At 45.6% G+C, this 26,626-nt stretch overlaps 1 protein-coding gene and 1 long non-coding RNA gene across 11 annotated transcripts; one reads left to right on the forward strand and one right to left on the reverse strand.

Annotated features, from left to right (window-relative positions):
* Window positions 1–5,228: 5,228 nt before the first annotated feature.
* Window positions 5,229–6,974, reverse strand: Gm14167 (predicted gene 14167). The gene is made up of 3 exons (NR_166213.1): window positions 6,756–6,974; window positions 5,926–6,107; window positions 5,229–5,388 (listed from the first exon to the last, which is right to left on the reverse strand). It is a non-coding gene; the product is annotated as a predicted gene 14167 (long non-coding RNA).
* An 11-nt stretch (window positions 6,975–6,985) lies between these two features.
* On the forward strand, window positions 6,986–26,194 carry Fkbp1a (FK506 binding protein 1a). 10 transcript variants are annotated; one of them, NM_001302078.1, is made up of 6 exons: window positions 6,986–7,247; window positions 7,321–7,368; window positions 8,409–8,643; window positions 21,889–22,001; window positions 23,961–24,123; window positions 25,124–26,194. In NM_001302078.1, the coding sequence occupies exons 3-5, from the start codon at window positions 8,433–8,435 to the stop codon at window positions 24,087–24,089; spliced, it is 453 nt and encodes a 150-aa protein (NP_001289007.1). In that variant the 5' UTR covers window positions 6,986–7,247; window positions 7,321–7,368; window positions 8,409–8,432; the 3' UTR covers window positions 24,090–24,123; window positions 25,124–26,194. The 10 variants fall into 10 exon arrangements, 9 of the variants coding, with proteins under 9 accessions (NP_001289007.1, NP_001342006.1, NP_001289008.1 ...); NM_001355077.1 differs by having other exon boundaries at window positions 23,961–24,119; NM_001302079.1 differs by having other exon boundaries at window positions 8,516–8,643.
* The last annotated feature ends 432 nt before the right edge of the window (window positions 26,195–26,626 follow it).

Below are 26,626 nucleotides of genomic sequence, written 5' to 3' on the forward strand. Positions count from 1 at the left end.
GGTAATGGAAAGTTGGTTAGCACAGTTATTATACAAAAAGAGATAAAAAAAGTAATATTAGTGAAGTTGCAAGGAAGAGGGACCCTCAAGTAGTGTTGTAGGATAGGTAAATTAATACAGCCATTATGGAAAAGAGCATGGAGTTCATTAAAGAAAACCAAATCTAGAATACCATGTGAGCCAGCATCCCCACCACCAGCATGCATTCAAGGGAATCAGCAAGGCAAAGGACTGTGTCCACCTGCGGTGCACAGTAACACTAATCACAGCAACCAAAACAATGTCTGTTAGCAGGTGGATAGGTGGATAAAGAAAACTCTGTGTGTGTGTGTGTGTGTGTGTGTGTGTGTGTGTGTGTGTGTTACCCACGTTTGTCCTCAGTAAAAGAAAGGGCAATAGGTGAAATATTGAGCAGACTACCAAGTCCCTACTCTCCCTATTTTTTCTTTCCTTCTTCCCCTTTACAGACAAGGCCTCACTTTGTAGCCATGGTGGCCTTGACTTCGAGGCAATCTTCCTGCCTCTGGTTAACAAATTCTAAGATCACACATGTAAGCCCCTGCTCCTGGCTTCCTCTTTTCTTTTAAGCAGGGATACAAAGCTTCAGAACCCCAGAGAGAAGACATCTGCTTTCCTCAGCTGGAGTTGTTCACATGGCAACCTCTAGCAGCAAAAGAGCCCACATACAGGAGGAGGAGGGGGAGGAGGAAGGGGAGGGGTCAGGGGGAGGAGGGGGAGGAGGAGGAGGAAGGGGAGGGGTCAGGGGGAGGAGGGGGAGGAAGGGGAGGGGTCAGGGGGAGGAGGAGGAGGAGGAGGAAGAGGAGGAGGAGGAGGAGGAGGAGGTGGTAGGAGGTAGGAAGTTTTGAAGCCCAGCAGTGCTTTGCACAGTCTGGTTGGAGGTGGGGAGGGGATTGGAGAGATGGCTCAGTGAGTAAGAATGAGTACTGCTTTTGCAGAGGCTGTAAATTTGATTTCCAGCACCCACACTGAGTGGCTCACAGCTCCTATAACTCCAGCTTCAGGGTATCTGATGCCTCTGGCCTCCACAGTACCTGCACTCTCCTGCAAATATACCCACATATACACATATACACACTTTAAAAACTAATCTTTGAAAAAAGAAGTTTGCTCTTGAAGTGAGCAAGAAGGAAGCGCTGGGGCAGGGGACAGCGTCTCAAAGCCCTAACTAGCAAATCAAATATTCCTGCTCTCTGCCTCAAACTCCCTCCCACAAGACTCTGGAGGAATGCCAACACTGCGGTTTCTTTGTAAATAATGAGTCAGAACCAAGCAGTAAACAGTAGTAGCCAACTGTCACTGTGTATTACCGCTTCTGACTCAGGAAACAAGGCTTAAAGTTGAAGATTGTTCATACAATCTTGAAGTTCCCTATAAAAGTCAAGTTGAGGAGGATTTCAAAACACATCTACCAAAATAGAGGCTACTACGTGACCACCCAACTCTGGTTCCCTCTCCTTGCTGGGCACACCTCCCAGCCTCCCTTGCAGTTGAACACGGCTGGGTGGCTAATGGAAGAACTGGTATCATTCCAGGCCTGGCCAGGAAAAACTTAAGCTACCTTTCTTTTTGTCCTCAAACCCAGATCACAACAGAATGTTCATGGCAGCCACATGCTAAAGACTACAAACTCAAAGGCAGCCTAGAAACTTGACTAGTCACATACAGTGTAGTACCCACCTGCCATAAAGGAGCACCTTGGCTCCGAGGGTTCTAAGACAGAAAAATAAACCTGTGTTCAAGTAGTCACACAATGGGTATACTTCTTAAGTGTGCTCAGCCCACTGGACTGTTATTCTAGACATTCAGCTATGGAGTCGTAAAATATGGATGATGTCCTTTCTTCTGCTTCTCTGCCAAACTTTCTGGGCATTACAGACCTTAATTCACAAACATTGGAGGGGAGCAATCCTGGAAAACAGGGACAGAGCCCTAAGAATGGGAAGTCTGAGCTTTTTGTTCCATTCTCCACTAAGAAGCTGGAGTGAAAATGACCCTGGACCATTGGAGGGTCTACTGACAATGGAGAGTGCCTACCTCAGGCTTGGGAACTTCCAGGAAGTCCATCATGTGCTGAGATGACATTCCACTCCAAGTCTACTAGATGCTAGGGACCAGGACTCACAGTGAACAGATGTCTTATTCCTACCACCTACATGGCTAGCGCCAGAGTATGAAACTTAGAGAAGTCAGTCTTGGGTCTTCTGTACAAAACCTCCTCCAGGAAGTAGAAATGATCTGTGACCTGTACACACGGAAACTTCAAGGATCCAACCTTTCCACAGACACTGGACTCTCAGGGAGAGAATGCCCTATTTTCATGAAGGGACTCTTGAGTTTTATGTCTCTCACAGACTCCCTGTGTTCACTGAGAAGATGGCTAAAGGACAAATGGAATCATGAGCAAGCAAAATGTGTTTTCAATATAACACTGCCTTCTAAGAAACTGTTAAGAATAACACAGCCTTGGGCTGGGGGTAGAGTTGTTAGTAGATTGCTTGCCTAGTATGCATGAGGCTCTGGATTCTATCCCCAGCACCATTACAGAAATTCCTGTAATCCCAGTGCTTGGAAGATGGAGGCAGGAGGATTATAATTTCAAGGTCATTCTTGGCTACATAGTGGGTAGACTTGTCTACAAGAAACCTGGCAAAGAACAAGAGTAACAGGCCCTTCTAGAATTGATTCCTTTTACCCTAAATCTGGAATCTGGATTAAGATTTTATGATTTGCATATACAAAACCTCTAAAACCCCAAATGCTGATTTGCAATGTTTTGGCGGGGATGGGGGAGGTGGGGGAGTGTTGCACATTTAGCTAAGCATTCTATCACTGAGATACTTCTCCAGCCCTTGTTGCACTTCTTGCCCAGCTGCCTCTCTTCTTGCTGGAGCTTGAAGACCTCAGTGACCTTCCAGGCAGTTGAGTTTCTTATCTTGTTTCTTGGTCACAGTGCTTTGTAACTTGGGACCATGAGTCCCCCATTTGTGACCACAGTAATCACAATTTCCAGTATAGTCTCCGAGCTCTTGGGTAGTAAAGCTTTTTCTTCAGCCCTATAAGCCCTTGAGAAATATAACTCAGAGCTACACAGAACCAAAATTTTCTGATATTTAAAGAGCCAAGGGGAATAGCAGATCAGAACATTCTCTGTTAGTATAAGCCCAGGAGACTCCAACACTTGACTCTCATAGGTGTACAGAATTAGAGAATCAAGAGCATGCATGGGGAAATGTGATGGTTGTTTTTTCTCTATTCAACACAGCTAGCATTACTTGGGAAGAAGAAACTACAACTGAGAAAACGTGGGAGGGATCAGCCCAATATAGGCAGTGCCATCCCCAGGTAGGTGGTACCGGGTTGTGTAACAAAGCAAGCTGAACAATCCATGGAGAGAAAGCCAGTAAGCAGCGTTTCTCCATGGCCTTGGCTTCCAGGTTTTTGCCTAGAGTCCCTGCTCTGACACTTCCTTCAGTAGTAGCCAACTGTCACTGTGTCATGCCTTTGACACGTGGACTGTTAAGATGAAATAAACTCTTTCCTCTCCAAGTTGCTTTTGGTCACAGTATTTTTTCACAGCAATAGAATGCAAACCAGGACAGGGAGGTAAGTCTTTTCTGTTTTGCCAAATAGAGCTAGATCACACAGGACTTAGTAAGACCTCTGAGTTCTGCCTGGGGACAACAGAAAAGGGAAAACATGGCAGACATTTTTAGAAGTTATCTGAGAATGTCAGTTATAGAAGTTCGATGCTTTCCCTTTGGGAGCTGCAAGTGGAAATTACCTTTCCTGTGGAACTCATAGAACTTACTAGCATGCATCATTTTCACTTAGCCTCTGTCCTCTCCTCTGAATCAACCTCAGATCACTAAAATTTCAAGCGTCCTCATTTCAGGTGTTGGCAATTCCTCTATACTTGTGTGTTTTCCAAATGTGGTTCCCAGGCCAACAGGATTGCCGTGGTTTGGTGAACTTGAGTGTGAAATGTTCCTACTTTATATGCTTATTCCACAGCTGGGGGCAATATTGTGGAAGATATGGAGCTGAAAGATTCCATAGCTTACAGCTAACTGATAGTTCACTAGAAGTGGGCCTATAAAGATTACATACAGCCCCTGGTCCCTGCTTCATTCCCTGTTTCCTGGTCCATTGTAAGTAAACAGCCTCTGTCTGCTACATGCTCCTTTTTTTGCCATGGAGATAGAAATTCTCTGGTGCTGCAAGCCCAAATAAATCTTCTCTCTTCCTTCTTCTTTTTTTGTTTTGTTTTGAGGCAGGCTTTCTCTGTGCAGCCCTGGCTCTCCTGGAACTTGCTCTGTAGACTAGACTGGCACGGGCCTGCTTCTGCCTCTGGAGTCCTGGGATTAAAGGTGTACACCACCACCTGGCTCTGACCACAATATTTAGACACCCAAAACCAACTGATTTGAGTATTGCTTTTGAATGTTTAGAACTACAGATTGTCTGGCCACACGTCACACTAGCACAGGATTCTGGGGGTTCTAACAGATGATTCTGGGGCATGTTACAGCAGTTCCCTGTAGTCATTACCTATACCTTCAAGCAGCTGAAAGACCAGCAAGGGTGGCCTTCAAGGTCAAGATCTATGAGTTGGGATATTATATAAGCCAAGAATCTATTAGCTGTAAGTAGCAGAAAGTCCAATTCAAACTAGCAAAAGGAGAGCTTTCTCAGAATGAAATGAAGGATCATCTAGATTTAGATACTGTGAAATATAGTTGAAACTCTTTTATATTTATTGTGTGAGTACATATGTACGTGCAAATTTGTGTGTATGCCTATGTGTGGAGGTTGTGTTAATCCAAAAGATGGGAGGAGAATTAAAGCAGGCTTTTTTGTTTGTTTATAAAGGCTGCCTCTCCCCAAGGCAGAGTTTGAGATTGGATGTGAGGAAAAATAAGGCTTTCATAGCTCAGGGGTAGGGAATTTCCAGATGGGGGATTTGATGGGCAAAATATGTGGAGTTATAGGACCAGAGCAAACAAGTCAGCCCTCATGATCTCTTGAAACAAAGACATGGTTGCAAGATGGGAGTAACAAGGTAGTCATAGTCATAACAAGGTGGTCATATAATCTTTTGAAACAAGATGGTTATAAACAATTCTTTGAAACAAAGACATGACTGCCATTCCTGGAACAGGCAGTACTGAACTATTTGTAGTTAAGATTACAGGTGAGTCATAGCCCAATCCTTGAAAAACAGAAGTTTAATCATAAATAGGAATGGACCTCCTTTGTCTTTATGATAAGATGGCTTTTAAGCCTAAGATGGTTGCAGGCTGGATCTTCATTCCCTGCTTGTCTTCTGTGTCCCTGTGAAATCTTTGGTAAGGTCTTAGCATTCTTTATCTGGGTGAAAACAAAATTTGGAGCATATCAAATGATGAAATCATAAATTATACCTGTTTGGTTAGCATAGATAAAACCAATATTTTAAGGCCACATAATCTTGGTATGCCAATAAGTTCTTTAAGTACTTATTTTGTCTCCTTTGCCAGGGAGTTAGTTCCATTAGACCTAATATTCCGACCCTTTGTTGAGAACAAGAGATGTATTCTCCTCTAAACCTACTTCCTGCAAAAATTAGGATGCCACTGTTAGAGCCCAGTAAGGCTGGGGTATTACCCAAAGGCCAGGGTGGGCTAGGGTAGTGAGGTATTCATCCGAAGCTGGTTTGCTGACCCAGATGAAGAGACAGGAAGTATCACATCGACTAGACTGATTTATATCAACTTTCAGCAAGTCCAGGACTTTTTGGTTTTGTTTGTGGAGCTGTTGTGGTGTAGATCGCCTCTGGAGCAGTTTATAGTCCCTAGATTGGGATCTGACAGAACCAGAAACCAGATGTCACCAAAAAAAAAAACATTAAAAGTTTCTATGACTTACCAGAGGATGCCTCCATAAAATAAATACATATGTTTTTAAGGTGTTGGTGGGTTGGTTTTTGATCCTGCTGTCCAACAAACTGGAGGTGTGTGCTTTCTCCAAGGTGTGCACCCCTAAGGTACAATTCCTCAGTCCCAGAGGGCCAGAGGGCAGGATCCAGCTTCTGAATTTCTGAATTCAGCCTAAGATGGAGGCAGATTGGTTCAGCTGGACACGTGGTCTTTGGGAACGTGGTCTCTATGGTCTCTGTCTACCTCTTTTAATACAAGGTTTCTCACTGGCCTGGAGCTCACTGAATAGGCTAGACTGACTGTGTTCCTATCCTCAGCACTGGGGTTACAGGTCTGCACCAGCAACCCTGGCAGTTTTATTTTATGTGAATGAGTGTTCTGTCTATGTATCCATCTGTACACCGAGTATATGATTCCCTGGAACTGGAGGTAACAGATAGTTGTGAACTGCCGTGTGGGTGTGGGAATTGAACTCAGGAAGAGCAGCCAGTGCTTTTAACACCCGAGCCATCTTTCCAGCCCATTAAGTTTTTATTCTTTAAAGTACTGAAGGTATTCAAGCAAAACTCACAAGAGCCCCATACATACATATATGACTTTTTTCTTTTTGTTTGTTTGAGACAGGGGTTATCTTCCCTTGCTGCTCTGGAACTCGCTCTGTAGACTACACCAGGGCTGGGATTAAAGTCGTGCGCCACCACTCCCCTCTCTATTTCCATATATTTAATATATACGTATTCGTGGAAGAGTGGGCTTTCACGCAGGCTAGTGTTAATACTGACTCTTCCAAGAAGGAGCTCGGAACCTAGGGCCACTTACAGACGTTTCCTTGGTTCCACAGGTACAAGGCCTACTCACAGCTATCGTCCTTACAGGGCAATTAGTTAGGTGTGCGCAAGTAAAGCATCTCTGAGTGAGCTCGTCAGTAGCTGGTGGGCCCGTTATTACTGCGGCGTCTCCGAGGCGGAGAAACGCAGAGGAAAACCGGGAGTAGCCAACAGGACGCGCCTTCCGCCGCAGCTGCATCCGGGGGTCTGTGGCCTCCGGACTTCCGGTCCCTCCGCCTAGCTGCCCCGCTTCAGGGATGTGAGCGCCTCGCGCAAATAGGGCGGGGCGTGCCGTGCGGTGCGGTGCGCGTGCGCAGGAGCCACGAGAGGGACGAAGCCGAACCTCTGAACCGCCGCCAGGTCCGCTCCGGCTCCACGCCGCCCGTCGCGCCGCCACCCGCGTCCTTTTCCTCCTCCTCCGCCAACGCCGCCGCCGCCGCCGCCGCCATGGGAGTGCAGGTGGAGACCATCTCTCCTGGAGACGGTGAGTAGACACCCGCCGCCCGTTTCCCGGCCGCCGCTCGCAGCCACTCACCTGCAGTCTTGTCTCTCCTCAGGGCGCACCTTCCCAAAGCGCGGCCAGACCTGCGTGGTGCACTACACGGGTGAGTCGGACCGGCCGGGTGGGGCCGGGCGGGAGGGGCGGCGGCTGGGGAGTCGGGGCGTGGTGGCCGCGTGGCCGGCGGCCGAGGCCTGGGCGGTGGCCATGCCCCGAGGGACAGGCTGGGCCCGCCGCGCCGAACGGGACATGGGGTTGGCGCAGTCTCGTCCGCCCTGAACGGTGTGCGGCCCCGGATGCCGCAGGGAGCCTACTGTCCAACCGTAGAAACTGAGGCTGGGGCGAACTCATCGCCTGGCGGAGGTCACACGCTCCCGGCCAGGGACCCTTCGGGAAGATTTGAACCGTTTCTGAACCCCGATGGCTTGATGCCTTCTTCGTGCGTCGGGATTCTTCCTTCAGTAGATAGAAGGGGAGAAAATTCCTAGTCTGCCCAGCCACCCTTTCCCAGGGAAACCCTTGAATTCACCTTTCTGGGGCGGGTGGGAAACGACCCACTTGCGAAGTCATTATTGTGGCTTCACGTGCCCTCTCAGAAATAGATAATGCAATGTCTATTTCTCTTTGACCCACTTGCAAATCTCAGCCTCCATGGCAGTGATTTCCAGACCAAAGGATGTATACCATAACATTTTCCTTTCCCCTTTCTGGGAGTAGAGACTTTCTCACCCCCATTTTTAAAGATAAAGGAAACTGGGGGGTCGTGAATGCAGTGCACAGTAACTAAGTCAAAGGAGATTTTAAAGACGCGCATACTCAGCCAGAATTGAAGCATCAAGACTGCTGGCCCTGGGACCATTTTTTACTCCATGCCCTTACAAGGTCTTCCTGGGTTGGGGAGGGGGAGGGGGAGCTGACTGTGCCTTCATAGCTAGGCAGAGTGGTGTAGCCACAGCTGATATGAATCGGCTTCCCTCCCCCTCCTTCCCTTTCCCACCCTTTCCTTTGTCCCCCTCCCCATCCTTCCTCTGTTTCGTCTGCTTCTCCCTGCTCCCCTCCACTGTCACCACCCCCACCTTTTTTTTTTTTTCCTGCCTGATCTGGCCAAGCTGTTCTGGCTCAAGTTGCCTTTCTCTCCCTAATCAGGGGAGGATCCCGATCTTGAGGGAAATGACTTACAGGGAAGGGAAGACAAGACAGCCCGCTCACATCCTCCTCTCTGTGCCCCCTTACTTCTATGACTTCTTGAGTAGAGAAGCGGGCAGGAGATGGCAGAAGTTAAGGACTAGGACCTTTAAAAAGCTGCCAATGGAAGGAATATTGAAATACATCTTGGCAAGAACAGACTCTTCTCATGGACCAAATCGCAGTAGCTGTTGTGGTAAGACCAATCAGCACCTTAGTTTGGGAGGGCTAATAGAGGAACAGTCATCCGTTTAGTCACCTCTGAAAGCAAGTTGAAAAAGGATGCTGTTGCTTTTTAAAAAACAAACATGTGTTTAAGGCAGTTTTAATAGAGTTCCTCATTTGTGACCCCCCCCCCACTGTGAGATTATTTTCGTTGCTGGTTCATAACTAACTAATTTTGCTATTGTTATGGATCATAGTGTAAATATCTGTTTTCAGTGGTCTTAGGCAACCCTTGTGAAAGGGTCTTTGGACCCCCGATGGAGTTGCAACCCACAGGTTGAGAATGTGGGCACGTGGGCAGTTCCCTGCCTTCCTACAGCCCTCTTTAGCTTGGTTTGTGGCAGCCCTACCACAGTGCCTGGTTATATCTGTGTACGTCCCAGGCTGCCCATCATCCTTGCCTGCCTATGCTTCACTGCTGCTGAAAGCCAGGTACCGGCGTGTAGGCAGAAACAGTTTACTATGCTTCGTGGTGAACTGTTCCTATAAAGTGTCTGGAGCCTTTTCCTTAAAAAAATAAAAAATAAAAAAATCACCCCCCCTCCCAAACCAGATGACTATGGGACCCAGAACTCCTAATGCCTCTTCAAGTCTGTTCTCCATGCAGGCAGTGCCCACCCACACGTTCCCAGAATGACAGCAGGACCCTGGCACACAGTAGAACAAAAGCTTTCTTTTTTATTTCATTTTGATAAACTCCACAAAGACGCCTTAGTGAGAAGCCAGCTGTGCCTCACGATCACAGAATAGGCTGTTGTGAGGGCGGGTGGCTTTGTTCCCCAGTCTTTGCCACCAGCCTCCCAGGAAGAACCTGTTTGAGACCTGTGGGGGCGTGAGAGAAGGGGGTAGATTAGCTATGAGATCATGTCCGCAGCATTAAGGCTTTTGAGTTGCTGGGAATAGACTTATCTCAGAGCGATTGTGATGAGAGGAGAACATTGTGCCAGAGACTAGAGGAAGAGGGTCTTCAAAGATGGGGAGCCAGTGGAGTCCCAGGAAGGGAGGAGAGAGCTCCTATCTCTTATCTCTGGCTTTCTCTCTGCTTGCCTCATTTTTCTATGCTGAGATCTATGCTTCTGGCTGGTGGGTGGGGGAAGGCTTCATGTCCGTGCTCAGTGTTTCTGTTCCCTTTGAATGTCTGGCTCAGGTTGTTTGCCTGAGTGACAGAGGAAGGATATGAATGACTGAGGCTTGAGTTGGGTTAATAATTCTTGGTCATGTGAGTTTTAGCCAAGTGTCCATTTCTGCTATTTAGACTGGGTCCAGAGAAACAGCAAAGGAAGTAAGGTGACCAGCCCCTCAGCCCCGCACCCTGCATGCCAGGGATGAACCCCAGGACCTTACAGGTACTAGCCAAACGTTTCAACTCTGAGCTCCATCTCCAAGCCTCAACTTCAAGGGTGTTTTAGATGCCAATAATGACTGACTTTGTGCCACTGCTAAGCCTTTCTCTGGAGTTTTCTGTGACCTCTGCCAGAACCCAGCGTAAGTGCAGGCTTGAAGAAGACCTCTGAGTGCCACTGAGAATATCTAGTGATTTTCTGAGGGGTGTGACAAGCCTTGCCTGAGGCCTGAGGGAGGAGATAGGTCAGTAAACCATACAATAAATCCTCAAAGGCTGCCTCCTGGTTGCTGTGCCGCTTATCCTAGTGCATATCCCTTTTCACAAGGCCACAGCAGGCCACATGCTTGCCACTGTCAGAGCAGTCTCAAGTGGACTGAAGGAATTCTTTTTTTTTTTTTTTTTCCTCTTAAAATATAGCTAGACATCTTGTCCTTGGGATTGTGCTTAAGTCTTACATAGCCTCTTGGTGTCTGATGGAGAAGCTAAGAGTCCCTTGGCATCATCTCCAGTCTGCCTAGGGCAGTCAAAGCTCCCAGGCCAGGGCTGGCCCATGACTTTGAATTTTTCTTTAGTTTTCGTCCCTCTTCTCTGCTGTTCCTTAGTTGGTGACCTGATGTCTGGAGGGAAGCTCATATTTAAGAAATGCCTCAGGTGGTATTTTTTCTAGTGTGTAGTGTCTGTCACAAAATAGGCTGAGCTGTATGGGTAGTTGTGACAATGTTTTGTTGTTGTTGTTGTTGTTGTTGTTGTTTGGGGTTTTTGTTTGTTTTCTCCTTTGTACAGCAACAAACCAGGCACAAGTGGCTAGTAAACTGACTAGAGGAAGACCTGATCTAGTAGGGTTTAGCTCAAGAGGGGGACCAGCTTGACAGTGCGACATGTCAGATAGTGAGAGGCACAATAGAGAGAGTAAAGCAGAGAGGGATGGGGAAGGAGGAGTTTACTTTTAATGGAGACCGTTGGAAAAGTCCTGATAAGTGTCACCCACCTCCAGCAGCATGCACAGCAAGTTTGGTAGTGGGCTTCAAGGCCATCTCGAGGGAAAGTTCTTATGCAAGGCCCAGGAGCTGGAGTGGATTGTGTGAAAGAGTGGTTTTGGGCAGTGGGGCTAAGGGAACTTGGTATGCTGCCTTCCTCTGAGTCTGAGGAACATGTCTTGAGCTGACTTGAATTTTAACCTTCTCCCTCTGGGGGATAGATACATAGTACCTAGCTGTATCCCCAGTGTGAGGGTGTTCCAACCTAGGACATCAGCAAGAAATAAATGATGCCAGGCGTGCTCCTCAAAGGGTGGGCGTTTGGGAGAAGTAGCACCTTGTGAGTAGAGGCACGGGCAGCTATGGCACTGCTCCAGCTGTGCTTAAATCTTATGCTCCACATACCAGGCAATGGAGCTCGTGTCCATTGTGGGGTCTAGAGTTAGAAACAAGGTTGAACTGTGATCTTGGCACCAAAACTGTTGAGAGTGGTCGTCAGACTTGGATGCTTAAGATTGAAGCATTTGGAAGCTAGGTGTGGTACCCCGTGCCCTTTAATCCCAGCACTCATAGCAGCAGCTCGATCATGATGAACTTGAGGGCACCCTGGGCTACCTAACAAGTTCCAGGTTTCACATGGTGAAACCCTTTTTTAGACACAAAAGATTGAAGTGGTTGCCCCAAGCTCCTGTTGGAGAAATTGGTATGCAAAAGAGGTGGAGTGGAACAAGTGCCCATCTACAGCCATACCCCGGTATGTGCACAACGAAGCTCCCCTGGGTGAGAGTAGTCCAGCTGCACTGTGCTACCTTGGCTGTGTGAACACATTAGGGGTTGATTTCTGTTGCCAGATTTCCTTAGCTTGGTAAGATGTTGGCACCATGAAGTGGATCCTGCTGTGGAAGGGTTGCCTTCCTATGGCATTGTGAGTTCTCAAATTAATTACACAAAGTCTGTTGTCTTCCACAGGTAAGGGCAGAAGAAACTCTTTTGTTGTACCCCCAAAGAATATGTGGTGCCACTATTCTTGGAGACCTTTTTAAAGAAAGAAAAGTGAAAACAGAAGTGTGTGCCTGAGTGCTACTGCCTTGGCACAGGTTGACATTTTGTTACATGCACTGTTACTATCCACTCTGAAGTTTAGTAACCTATAACCATAGGGCCATTGTTTTGTTTCTCAAGACAGTCTCACTGTGTAGCCCTGGCTGTCCTGGGACTTACCGTGTAGACCAGGCTGGCCTTGAACTCACGAAGGTCTGCCTGCCTCTGCCTCCCAAGAACTGGGAGGCAGCATGCCTCTAAGCCCAGCTTAGCTGGGCCATATTAACTTGAAATATCCTGGTGTCTTACCTGCCATGAGAGTATTATTTTCTTGCTTGTTACATCCAAGACAATGTAAAGTGATCTGGTCCTATCCCAAACCAAACTCAATGAAATCATCACAGTTGTTTCCAAAGCTGGTTTTACAGCCTTGCTTCTTTTGAGGTTCACTCACTGTAGTGGGATGCTCTGTGTGCCTCTAAATGTGGACTTTCTCTCCCAAGAGCTCTAACCACTAGGGGAGCAGGAGGGGTAGGGAGTGTGTCTGCCCCCTTTAGTAAGTACTAATACACTACCTGCACTCCGACCTTCCTGATACTGTGTCAGGGGTTTCTGTTTTCTTCAGTCTAGAAAGAGAAAGTACTTAAGTCTCTTTTTGGACTTTGTTCCTTTCTCCTTGTATCCATTACTCCCATGGTTCACCCTTCCCTCTATTATTCAATGATATCATCAGGAGGTGGGAGAGAGCCATTCATTGAAATCTTCATGGCAACTGGCACCTGTAAGCGAGAAGTGCCTAGAAGCAGTGGCACTTTGAGTGTCAGTGCCTCAGCCAGGCAAGAGGAAAGAGTTATCCAAGTGTACATATGCCTGGAGTTAGAAGGGATCTTTGATTTCTTTATATGAACTCATGTCTGTGTGTGAGGTACTGTACTGAGCACCAAGAATTTAAGAATGAAGTAGAACACAATTCCTACCCTTGTAGATTTTTAGTTGTTGTGGAAAAGGCATAATTAATGTGATTATGCAAAAATGTATTGTTCAATAGTGCTAAGGAGAGATAAGAATAGGTCAAGATTTTAAATGGCAAAGGCCTTATTGAGAAAGTGAGAATAATATAGTTGAAGGAGTCAGGGGATTAGTGCATAGGGCGGTTTGAGCAAGAGTGGGCAGCACAGCAGCAAGGCTGCAAATAGGAGTGTACTTGATGTGAATGCAGACTACAGTGCCTGGAGCAGAGAAGTGGAGGCAGGGGGCAGCAAGATCAGAGAGGTGACAGCTCTTGGGAGCCACTTTTAAGGAGGTTAGAGTCTTCTGAAAGAGATGGTGAGCCAGGCGAGGGCTTTAAAAAGCAAGGGCCTGTTTGTGTTGTTTCAAAGGCCCTGTGTTAGGCTCTTGTCAGATTTATGCTGGAGGAAGAGCAGGAACAGAAGCAGAAAAGCCAGGGAAGGGGATGAACCATTTGGGAGGAGTACGTCCTAGAGCATTGCATGTATCTGGCTAGCCACTGTTTATATTGTGATTAATGTGGGAACTGAATGACACGCCCACAAGGGAAGAATTTACTCTACCTGTGTTCTTCATATTGTTGCACAGCTCCTTCCATTGTGGATCTTGACTTTGAAAACTTTTGGTCTAGAATCTAAGGGATATGGCTAAAGATAAGAAGTGTTTGCTCATGGTTGGGCATGTGCTTGCACTTAATGGACCAGGCAAGTGATGGGATGGAGTTGGTTCCTTCTTTGGATAGGCACTTGACCTCTGGCCATACCATTCACCAAGGGTATCCTTATAAGTGCAGGAAGGTTACACTGGGGTGCAGTCGTGCAGTCACGGGGGCCTAGAAGTGGACTAAAACAGCTCAGACACTTGCTGAAGAGCCATTGCTTTTTCTTTGAGTATGGTATTTTCCAAGTACCAATTTTGTTTTCTTATAATAAAGTAAGGTCTATTGTGAGAAGTCTAAATGCTAAGCCTTTCCAGTTCATTACTAGCAGCAGCGTTCTTTCTGTCTTTCCTGTACTGACTCGTCAGCTAAACTGATTTTCTAGCCATACCCATTCTTAACTGATCTGCATGCTGTTCAATTAAATCATCAGTGTAACCACCATGACTAGCTATGGAAACATATGGATGACTGCTCCCCTGTCCTCTTTGGTAAACTTAGCATGGGAATGTTGTCTTTCTAACGCAGAAGTTACACAGAAGTGGGTTTGGGAAGCTTCTGTGTCTAATAAAGAGGGAAGAGAAACAGGTCTGTCCTGAGGCCTCTGACAGTGCTCTCACCTGGGAAAGTCCTGCGTGGTTTCAGTTGCGAGGCTGCAGGCTGACATGCCTTTGGGTGGCTCCCCCTTTCATTCAACAGCTGCACTGGTTGCACTTAGGAAACTAATCTGGATTTTGGCCTCAGCAACTCCTCCCTCTCCCATTGGCAAGTGACAGGAACTTAGCTTTGATTTTGTCATGTTTAGTTAGTTGATCATTTCATTTTATTTAAATAGTGGGGTTTCCTGTATTGTAGTCCATAGAATGCTGCCTGGGAAACCTCATGTAGAAATTGGTGAGTACTGAGAATGAGCTTTCACTATAGTTACTGAAGCTCGAGTCTTGACTCAAGCAGAAGGCATTGGGACTCTGCCTTCTGAAAAGCAGAGTGCCAGAAATAATCTGCTGATGCTCGGTGGTCCTCATGGATTTGAGTCTTGATCTTGAACCTCACTCTTTCTGTGGCCTGAGCCAAGCACTGGGATTGCAGTCTAGGCCACTGTGGCGCTGTGCTTACCAGGTGTTGCCTGTGTCTTTTCCCTTTGCCAGTTACTTGTGAATAAGAGCACGCTCCAGAGCTGGGTATGACTGATGGAGCGCTTGCCTGGCATGCTATGGTGGGGATAGATTGGAATCTCCCCCCAAACTCCCAAAATCCTTCCCTGCAAGGATTTGAGCCTGATTGCCCCCAGTGAGAAGCTGTATGGGATAGAAGCGGCATGGGCTGTGTGCAGAGGGAGCCTTTACATAGGGAGCCTCATCTTGTCTTGTGCTTTACATTGGACATGCCCATTTCTTGCCATGTTCTGCAAAGTAAAGCCAGCCCTTCTAGGAGCATCCCCCAGCTGCTGCTTGCCATATAGGGAAGAAGGTCTAAATATGGAAGCCTCCTGCTTATCTTAAGTGTCCTTAAGTCAAGTAAGAAGAGCCAAGGGTTGAGCCAGATGCCATTGGGACATAGGACAGAATCCATGTCTGTGATCTTGAGTTTCATTCGGCCCTGAGTACCATGATTTAAGGCTGGAAACTGAGAATCTACAGCTCTTCAGACAGCTCTCAGTCATGAAGTGGAGTTTGTGTCTAATCAGAAATGAAAGTGGCTACTGCAGCAGCAATGTAAGTGTGGTCTTGAGAGCAAAAGCCTGTTGTGTGTCAACAGCGGCCTCAGTTGCCCTCTCCCGGCTCTCCTCTAGGATATTCTGGGGTAACTTGGCAGGAGAGCTCCAGGTGCTTAGTTGCTGAAAGGGATGAGACTCGACCTGTTCCTTTGTCCTACTTTCATTCCCTTTGTGGAGCAGGAACTGAGCAGGGGGTTAGTGAACATCACTACCTATTTTGACTTTTTTCTTCTGTCTTCACAGGCAGGGTCTTATTTTGTTGATCTGGCTGACCTCAGAATGATCTCTCCCAGCCTTCAGTATAGACAGGCACCTCCATGAGGCATCGTTTCCTTGTTACAGTTTTGTTAAGGTTCAGTTGTCATACAGTAAATGTCACATGTTTACAGTGTTCAGTTTCAGCTCTATGTAATGGCTCCTACTTAGGTCCTTAGCAACCTGGAGTCAGAAGCATGAGGATTATGGGTATGGACTAAGTAGTGGAACACTGTCTGAAAGACCTCAACAGTGTACAAGTTAAGCCCTGCTAAATAAATCCCTGTGGAGCTCCCAGCTATATATCCTTCCCTGACTGCTAACTGCTACTGTGCTTTCTTAGAGCTCAGTTTGCTGGCTTTGTTTCTTATTTTTGGTTTTTGGTTTTTTTGTTTGGTTTGGTTTGGTTTGGCTTGGTTTTTTTTAGTTTTTGAGTCCAGGAACTTACTGTGTAGATCAGGCTTACCTGGAACTCACAGAGATCCACCTATCTTTGTCTCACAGGTGCTGAGATTAAAGACATGTGCCACCATAGCCTGGCTAAAATAATTTTAAATGGATATCAGTGTCTAGTTTTTTTCTTTTTGATGGCTTGTGTTTTTTGATCCTACACCTAAGAAATTTTTACCTAGTCTAAGATTGCAAGGATTTCTTTGCCCATTTATTGTTCTAAAGAGTTGTGCAGCTTTAGCATTTACATTTAGGCATGTCCATTGTCCATTTTGAAGTAACATTTGAGGGCTGGAGAGATGATGCCTCAGGACTTGCAGACTTCCCACATAAAAGGTGGGCATGACAGCGTGTAACCTCAGTGCTCCCTCAGTGAGATAGAAGGGCAAGACAGAGTCCTTGGAAACTCGCTGGCCAGCTAGCATGGAGTATGAAATTGTGAACAAGAGACTGTCTCAAACAAGGTGGGAGGTGAGGACTAATATCTAAGGTTGCCCTTTAACTCCATTAATAGCACCTACACACTCACACATGAACACACATATAGCTTGAAGTAATATTTGATATAGTGTAAATATGAATCCCAATTTTCTAACTTCTATGTATGTAGCGGCGAGTAAGTTGGTCCGTTAAGTCGACTTTTGCTGCCTTAAGGACTGTCCCTGTCCACAACCCAGGAAACTCCCAATGATGTTAGCTGGGGTCATTGGAGGATGGCCTTACTCATTTCCCAGCTTTCAGAGATTACTGTGTCTAATGTCATAAATCCATTGTTTCATTGAGTCGATTCTTAGTTATTGTGGAGAGATGGCTAGTTTGGTTGGTTGGCTATACAGAGACAGTTTTGACCATTTCCCTCCATCTTGGTGGATAACAGAAATCCTATCTAGCTGTTTTCCATCTTCTTTTCTTGTGTTCTGCCATCAGAGCTGAGTAGCATAATTCTCAGAAAGCTGCATGCACTCTCACGCCTGCCTTCCAACATTTGTTTCCCTCTGCATCTCTTCCTTCTAGACCCTCCTTACCCTTTAGCCCATTTTGACACCCACTCAACTACCCTTACCTCTAGGGATATTGAAGAGCACTGGCTGCTCTTCTAGAGGTCCTGAGTTTAATTCCCAGCAACCAAATGGCAGCTCGAGACCATCTGTAATGGGAATGATGCTTTCTTTTGGTATACATAAGTAGTACATGTAGTCAAAGCACCCTTATACATTAAGTACATAATTAAATACAACTTAAGCTGGGCGTGGTGGCGCATGCCTTTAATCCCAGCACTTGGGAGGCAGAGGCAGGCGGATTTCTGAGTTTGAGGCCAGCCTGGTCTACAGAGTGAGTTCCAGGACAGCCAAGACTACACACAGAAACCTTGTCTCAAAAAACTAAAATAATAAAAAAAATTAAATACAACTTAAAAAAGAATTCAATTATGGGGGATAAAATCCTTCAATCCTAAAGAATACCTCCTACTCTTACTTTTTCCTGGGAAGATAAAATAGATTGACAAGAAATGACAATGGTCTGAAGCTCTGGAGCAAGACTCAAGTCCTCTTTCTTTAGACAACAGCTCATGTGAAGTAGTGTAAAAGGATAAGGCAGTAATCCTGTTTCCTGAGCTAGTAGAGCCACATGAGTTTAAGATAAGGAAGTCAGACATCCCATACTGAAGAACTAACTGCACAAAGAAGCTCCCTCTGAGCCTCCTGCCTGCTCTTAGTCAGTTGAGGCAACTCAGGCAAAGCAGCACCAGTGCATGTCAGATACAGGAGGCAGCTTTCCCCTGCCTTTGGGAATGAAGACCTACAGAGTATATTGTACATTTTCGTTGAATTTAAAATGTGGTCCTGCTCAGGTCAAGCCATGTTCAGATTTGACAAGAAATAATATAATTCTTTTGGAACAACCCATTAATGTATTGTGAAATTTATTTAGTGCAATCCTAATTAAGTTATTTTGAAAACTGAGAAGTATTTACTCATGAGTGTTCCTATGTGTTTTGATTGTTTGTGCATGTAAAGTATAGGTGTGTGTCAGGGAAGCACTTTTGGCCACCTTGTTCCATTCACGTACTCTTTGTAGAAGCACTACACTGGGGTTGAGTAGATCAACCAAAGCTTTTGTCTCACACAGGTTATACTGGGTCATAAGTAGCCACAAGCCCTACTGAGAAGGCAAAGCATGCTTCCCTACTCTCCTTTGGAGTTTTTCCTGACGTGGATACAGCTGAAAGGCTAAGAAAGATTTGTGAAGTACTATTTTGTTGAAGCAGACACAAGTAAAAGGATAGTCTGCTAAGGGACGTGTGGTGAAGGATTTTTTGCTAATGACACACATATATTATCTACCTTCTGGTAGGGTGTTGTGGCTTTTTGCTGCTTTCGCAGACCGGGACTGATTGGCACAGTGATGTCAGCTGAGACGTGCAGAGTGAGTCAAACCCCACAGAGGACACGATGTTTAGAGGGAGCATAAAAAGGACTCTACAGACAGTGACAGAGCCTGAGCTTGGCTTACTTACAGAGCTAGCTGTATAATACTTGTTGGTCTCACGTCTTCTCTGATTTTCACTTCTCTGAGAGAAACATAGCCAGAGACTTTTTCTGACCTTCTTATTGACCCTGATCCCTCCTACTGTCTTGTGCTGAGGCTGAGGCCTGGCTGTCTCTACCTGATAGTACCACCACTACTGATTCATATTCACTATTCCAACTCTACCAAACTAAACTACTGAAATATCCATAAAGTATTTACAAGTAGATTGAGCTGTCTTTATTGAACTGTGAACTGAACTGTCGATTTCCAGACAGCACAGTTACTTCAAAGAATCATTTCTAAACAGGTCCACTTCCCCTGTATTTTTTTCCCCACTACCTCTCTTAGGTAATGGACTAAAAGGAATGTTAAAACATTTAAGAACCATTATTAAAAATAGACATTAAGCTTGGCAGTGGTGGCGCACGCCTTTAATCCCAGCACTTGGGAGGCAGAAGCAGGTGGATTTCTGAGTTCGAGGCCAGCCTGGTCTATAGATTGAGTTCCAGGACAGCCAGGGCTACACAGAGAAACCCTGTTTCGAAAAACAAAACAAACAAACAAACAAAAAAAGACATTAAGAAAAATTAAAGTTACACTGGCCTGTGTGTTTGGTCTAAACCATCTATAACCGGCATAGAGAAAGGCTTAGATTGAGTAGTCTGTCTCTTGGGCTGAGCTGTAGCACTCCTAGAAAGCTGACACTGCATTGGGAGTGGAACTGGGGCTCTGGGTCTGAATTATTTCATAGCCTTGGTTCACATGTCCCTCTCTTCATGCTTTTCTCAGAGTATTTTATTTAATTTCATTCATCATTGATTTTGGAGACAGGGTCTCTATGGAGCCTGTTGTCCTTGAGCTCTCTGTAGACTAGGGTTGGTCTGTCTCTGTGCCACCACACCTGGCTCAGGAGTGTTTAAAAGAAATTATGTGTCTGAGTGTTTTGAATATATGTGTTTGCACTATGTGTATGTCTGGGTACCCATGGAGACCAGAAGAGAGTTTCAGATCTCTAGAAATGGAGTTACAACCCATTGTAAGCCGCTATGTGGGGCTGGGAACAGAAATCAGGTCCTCTGGGAGAACAGCCAGTCACTGAACCATCACTCCAGCTTCTTTTATCTGGATTTTTTTCTCCTAGCAGGTTCTTACAGACAGTTAAGCTTAAAGGCCAGGGACTGCTGTTTTGTCCTGGGTCCTAACTCAGGGTCTGCTCAGAAGAACTCAGACCAGGAAGAGTATTTCTAGTTATCAGTTATCCTTCATGGTTCACAGCATGAAGAACCCGTTCATTGGTTCTGACCTTAGGTGAGCTGCAAAGCCTTACAGTAGGTTTCCTTATTTCTGTTAAAGCAGAGCCATAAGCAGAATGGAAAAGCTTGCACATGTCCAGGGAAAGAATTCTGAGAATCTTGGTGTCTTTTTTCCCTAACTTGGATCAGTTATGTGGCTCCTGTGGCTGGAGTTGTGCTGGCAGTGGGCATGTGTATAGTAGGTATTGTGGCCTAGAGACTGGTTACCGATAGACTATTCATGTCTGTTGCTTGTCAATTCTTTTATCAGGAAGTGAATTGTGTTCTAATAAAAGCAAGTTAAATGTACACTCCATCCATCCAGCTCAGCAGAGCTCAGCGCTTCTAGGCTTCCACACCCTGTTTCTTCACAAATTTGGAACAGAATAGCTCCTGTTTTCCTCTTGTCTTTTACCTCCAGTCTTCAGGCTGTTTTAGGTGCATTTTGCCCAGGGTATTGGTCTTGACTCTTGCTCAGGACAGCAGCCTCTAGAAGTCTAGCGACTGTGATGAGACTCTCAGTTCATCTGTTCCCATAGTCTACTGGCCAGGGTTGACATTGTTTTTTGGGTTAGGATTTTTTTTCCAGGGTTTTCCACTTTTATAAACACATGCACATGCACAGGAGAATTCTTTTTTTAATGTCTCTTTAAACCTTATTGTGTTGCATACCAGTTCTGAGCCCCCCCACTAGCCCCCTCCAGCCTGGGGTTGCATTTGAGAGCTCTCAGGAGCTCAGGGTCAGTTACCTCAGTTGGCTGACACTGGTTTCCGGAGAAATCCATGCAGGGATGTTTTTGAAAAGGGAGCTACAGATGTCTGCCACAGATATCTAAGTCCTCTTTTCTCACGGTGCTCACCCTTTGCGATCTCCATTGCTAGAGTTCCCCTTCCATTGTGCTTTGCTTGACCCCTGGGAAAGCAGTCCAGTAAAAGGAACATGGTGTGAGGCGTTTTGCCTCATTTTGCCACTTGAACAAATTACTTCACTTGTTGTCAGAGGTTCATCTGTGAACTGGGATGTGCTGTGAAAACATGAGCTTCAGCAGTGGGTTAAATGCTAGCATGTTCCAGTTTCTCTGACATCCAGGGTATATGATACTTTCTCAGGAAGACTGGCAACTCAAAAGCTAGCCCATGCTCAGGCTAGCTTGTTTGTTTTTGTTTTTTAAGATTTATTTGTTTTATGTATGTAAGTACACTATCGCTGTCTTCAGACACTCCAGAAGAGGGCATCAGATCCCATTACAGATGGTTGTAAGCTGCCATGTGGTTGCTGGGAATTGAACTCAGGACCTCTGGAAGAGTAGTCAGTGCTTTTAACCTCTGAGCCATCTCTCCAGCCCCAGGTTTCTGTTTTTTAAAATAAGACAGTACCAGAGTGCTTGGTAAAGCTTTTCTCCTGTTGTCTCTTTCCCCATGATGCTGAGAGGATTTCCCTCTAGTTGAGGACTCAGTCACTGCCATGGAGAGCAGTAGTGTATATAGTCACATATAGTCACATATAGTAGTCACATATAGTCACAGCCAGCCTCGGAGCAGGATGGAGAACATGCTGTGTGCTTGTTACATATGTACAGTGGCAGAATTGGGGGTTACTGCCTCTTGCACGGGAAGACCTTATACAAGGAAACCACATTACTAATTGAGAAGTCCATGGTGCTGGAAAGGTCACAGCAGGGAGCTTACACTCTCCAGAGCAAGGTAGTAGCTGTACCTCAGAGTGAGATAACAGACTTCATGACATCAGGTCATCTGCATAGCTGCCCACATGCCATAGAAGGCCATAGGAGATCCTCCCAAGATGGCTCAATTCCCAAGATGAGATGCCTGACCAGGCATACTGACGCTGCTGTGGTGATGAGGCCTGTACCACTATTTTCTGAACTACTTCACACCATTTCTCTTGGTTGCTCATGTTACAACTGCACTTTCTTACAGGGATGCTTGAAGATGGAAAGAAATTTGATTCCTCTCGGGACAGAAACAAGCCTTTTAAGTTTACACTAGGCAAGCAGGAGGTGATCCGAGGCTGGGAGGAAGGGGTAGCCCAGGTATGTTCTCCTTTTGTTTCTTAATATCTGCCTAACACCCCACAAGTACCACGCTGTGAGGGCTCGTTCTTTATTTTAAAAGATGTACTACTTTTATCTGTATGTTCACCTGCCTAGACTGGGTGAGTGTCTCGTGCCCTCAGAGGTCAGAAGAAGACTCTGGATTCCCTGGAACTAGAATTAGAGATGGGTGATGGGAACTGATCTTAGGACTAGACAAGAGCGGCCAGTGGAGGGAGAGCCACCTCTCCACCCTCATGGGATTTCTTATTTAGCGCACAAATCTACTTTCCTTGCCTTTTCCTCCACAAACCTGCCTAGAGTTTACTTTCTTGTTTCCTCATCACTGACATTCCATGGCTGAACATGGCAAGATTTATATAGCTGAATGCTCTCCGAAGGGTATGGATGCTGTAATTCAGTTAACCAGAACCCTAATGAATGCCACTTGAGTCTTTCCCAGTATTCTGGTACCATAAAAAATACTACGTACTAGGTACATCTTGCAGTCTTCATTTTACATGTGTGCAAGTAATACTGAAGGGCAAGTTCTAGAAAGTAGGCTCAGTTACAGCCTCCATAGGGTTATACTCTGAAGTGTCATCAGGCTGTGAAGGTGCCATCAATCTTTAGGTTATTTATGTATGGCAGAGGGAGCAAGGGGGAGGGGGGGCGAACTGAGCCGAAAGACAGATGGGTTAAGTGAGGCACATAACCCTTTTCCTTTTGGTTTTTTGTTTGTTTGTTTTGGTTTTGGTTTTGGTTTTTCAAGACAGGGTTTTTCTGCATCGCTGGTTGTTCTAGAAAAGAACAAACTCTATATACCAGGCTGGCCTCCCGCATGCTGGAATTAAAGGCGTGCGCCACCTCCTCCTCCATTTCTTGATGCTGATTTGGCTCTGTGTTTCCTGTCACAGCTGTGGTAGTTGGTGTTTATAATCTCAGTACTGGAGGCTGAAGCAGGGGTATCTCCCATAGTTGAGGTCTGTTTTGGGCTGTACAGTAAATTTTATGTTAATGAGCGCTGCACTGCTATCCTTGTAAAGATATTTTCCATTAGTTAGTATAAATGTAGAATCTATATATGAAATGTATAGTATCCTGTTCCCCAGAAAAATCAGTGGGTTTTTTGTTGTTGTTTTTATTTTTGTTTGTTTGTTTGGCTTGAAATACATTTATTGGTTCATGTAATCCTTTAGTTCCCAGTGAGAAGGACATGCCCTGGATCACCACACTCAGGCCTTGGGTGTTCACATTGCATTAGTCTGTTATGTCTCTGAAAGCAACAGTGTGTTTTTTTTTTTTTTTTTTTAAGTGCCTCACCATAAGATTGTAAGTATAAGCTGGGTGTGGTGCTTTTTAACACCTGTAATCCTAACCTAACTTGAAGCAAGAATATTATTAAGAGTTTGAGGCCAGCCTATGCTACACTAAGCTATAGAGTGAGAGCCTGCCCCTCCCCTAAATCTAAATATACAAAGCACAGAACCATGGACTGTCCTCAGATGTAATCTATAGTTTTGGTTTTTATTTATGCTTTTTATTAAAGTGCTGTCAGCCCTCTGTGTTGAGAGTTGCCACATGAGTGGATTACACTAACCACAGCTGAAAAGGTTGCATCCGATAGACACTGCCTTTCCCCCTTGTCCTAATTGTGCAGATAATACAGTATGAGAACTGTTTGTGTGACATCAGTAAGCACTGACCCTTCAAAACGTCAAGGAGGGTTTTTAATTGCCATTGGGTCCCATCAAAAGTGACTGCCCCACTCCTGAGTGTTTTCACAGTGTGGGTGCTGCCTACTGGGTGGGCAGCTGCAGCCACTAGAGTCTCTTGGTCAACCCTGTCCTGGTCAGAGATACCTAGTAACTAGCTCAGCTTGTACAGAGATTGGAAGTGTGTTCAGATGATTTTAATCCTTGGGTTTGTTTGTTTGTTTGTTTGTTTGTTTTTTCACAGATGAGTGTGGGTCAGAGAGCCAAACTGATAATCTCCTCAGACTATGCCTATGGAGCCACCGGGCACCCAGGCATCATCCCACCACATGCCACTCTTGTTTTTGATGTGGAGCTTCTAAAACTGGAATGACAGAAGTGGCCTCCTCCCTTAGCTCTGCACGTGGGTAAGAGTACTTAATGGTGAAAGGCTCTAACTCCCTTTGTTGCTCCCTTGTTAGGTCCAGGGTTTGGTAAAGACAAGGGCAAGAAGATACTACATGTGGCCACTTCCCCCCTCCCCCTCCCCTTGGTGTTAATGTCAGTGTAAGAGTTGATCATTCCAAGAACAGGATGGCATGTGTATTGAAGGAGCTTGTGGGAATGGCAGATGTTAAAACTTTTTACATGTAGCTTATTGAGTTTGAGTTGAAGTCTCTAGAGTCACAGGCCAGGTTCATAGTGCTAACATTTTAGACTTTCAGAAATAACAACTCTTTCTGGATTTATTCTGCCCTGTGCTTCTAAAAACTAGTAAGAAAAGCACCTTTATAAGAGCAGCCTGTCAGCTTGAGCAGCTGCCTTAGGAGGAAGCCTTAAGATCAGACAGTTCTAGGAAGAAACTGTAGGAGCCTGAGTTGCTCTTTCTAGTGAAGGAAACCAGGCCTGGTCACATCCATGTGGTGGCAAAGTAGAACTGAAGCCTGTTTCCTCTTATTTCATTCTTAGAATGTTAAGCGCAGCACCCTAGTGGTATGGCCTTATTCTTGTGGCTATTAGAATCTCTTCACACATGAATGTCACCCTTACAACTGACCCAGACCAGAGGCCACAACCAGGACGCTTTTGTTAGAAACCTGAAGCCAGTTTGGATCCTGGTGATCACTGTGTTATCAGTAGCATGGGGGTGGGAGGAGCCGCCTCCTCCTGTCCTTAGCATGTTAAACTTAATGTTAGGTTAACAAGAGAAAAGCCACATGAACCTCACGTGGCAAGTTGAGCATAAGAAAGTTGCTTGCCCGGAAACCCAGACAATCCATCTGCTTTTTCCAGCTATCAGAATTGGCCTGGTCCCAAAAGACCTCTCTCAGCTGCTCAGGACAGGGCTTGGCATGACAGATGATATTGTGACTGTCCACACAGAGAGAACAGAGTTGCTGGAACTTACATATTTTCTGTTCCCAACAGATCTGCCATGGAGGAATCTGGTACCTCCAGATGGGTGCACATGAATCCATGGGGAGCTCTTCCTGACGTCCCACCACCCTTTGTATAGACACCTACCCGACTGAATGTGTTCCGTCACTCAGCTTTGCTTCGGACACCTCCATGTCCTCTTCCCCCCTCTGTATGTGTGTTGACCTAAACTATATGCCATAAACCTCAAGTTACTTTATTTTGGGGTGAAGACTCAGTTTCTGTTTCAGATCTAAGTTTCCAATGAAGTATATTGTCAAGTGTTAACAGCACAAGCGATGGGTTAACTTAGAATAGAAATTGGTGTTGGGGGGGGATTTGCAAGAATTTTTATTTTATTTTATTTTAATTTTTTGGATGAAAATTTTATCTATTATATATTAAGACATTCTGCTGCTGTGCTGCAAAGCCATAGCAGATTCGAGATGCTGTTGAGGGCTGGATTTTTCTCTAGTGAGGGAGGTCCTGTTAAACTGAAAGCCCTACCCAAACTGAGGTGGGAAGGAAGCGGGGGAGAGAGCCTTGGCTTCTGACAGTCCTTCCACCTTCTGAAACTAGCTGCCTTTTAAAGCAGATCCCTTCACTGCTATGTTGGACACTACAGTATCTGTCCCTGGGTTGGCAGAGACTTGAAAGCCTTTGTGACCTGGCTTAATTTGTTTTTCATCCTATGGTTTTTCTAATGGATTTTCTGGACTTTTGTAATCTTGTAACTATTCAAGCTCCACTTTCTAAATTTTAAGAACTTCAGTGGAAAGTTTAAATTGAAGGTGCTGTTTGTAGACTCACCACCCAACGGACGCCCAGCCACCACGGCAAATCCTTGAGTGTTCTCTAAGAATACGATGCTGGTCATCACAGCTTCAGCATCTCCTGGGTTTTGATGCTTGGCTCTTTGCTGATCTTGGCTTCCTGGCTTTTCCTCCTTCAGTTCCTTCTCACCCTCTGCTGTCCTTGTGTAGTGATTTGGTGAGAGAAAGCTTTTGTCCCCTGCCCTCTGCACTACATATGCGGTTCAAGTTTTATTATTGCAATAAAAGTGCTTTATGCTGGCTTTTCTCAGCTCTGTGTCATGGAGGTTGCTTACACATGCCTTATGTCCCTTTTAGCACAGAGATTGGTAGGTATTAGTGTCTGTTCTTGACAATGCAGCAGTGAACAGCCTTTCCCCCTTGGCCGTGATGTGCATGGGGGCATTAGGCGTAACTCAGGCACAGCCTGGGGCCAAGCTGAAGCAGTCATGGTCCTTCTCACATCCCTTAATGTAGAGAAGACTTAACCTGCCTTTAACAGGGAGTCAGCTGCAGACGCGTTGCAAGCAGATGTTTGAAGGATTACGAAGGGAGGATGCAGGGATTTAAATCTTTGTCCTTTATTGAATAGATATGCAAAGACTGCCTTGGTATTTTCTTATCCCCCAGCCTCATTCTGTAGGTGCCAGTAATGTTTCTTTTACTGAGAGTTAATGCTGATCATGAGGATGCCCCAAAATAC

The sequence above is a fragment of the Mus musculus genome, chromosome 2, assembly GCF_000001635.26.
Source record: "Mus musculus strain C57BL/6J chromosome 2, GRCm38.p6 C57BL/6J".
NCBI lineage: Eukaryota > Metazoa > Chordata > Mammalia > Rodentia > Muridae > Mus > Mus musculus.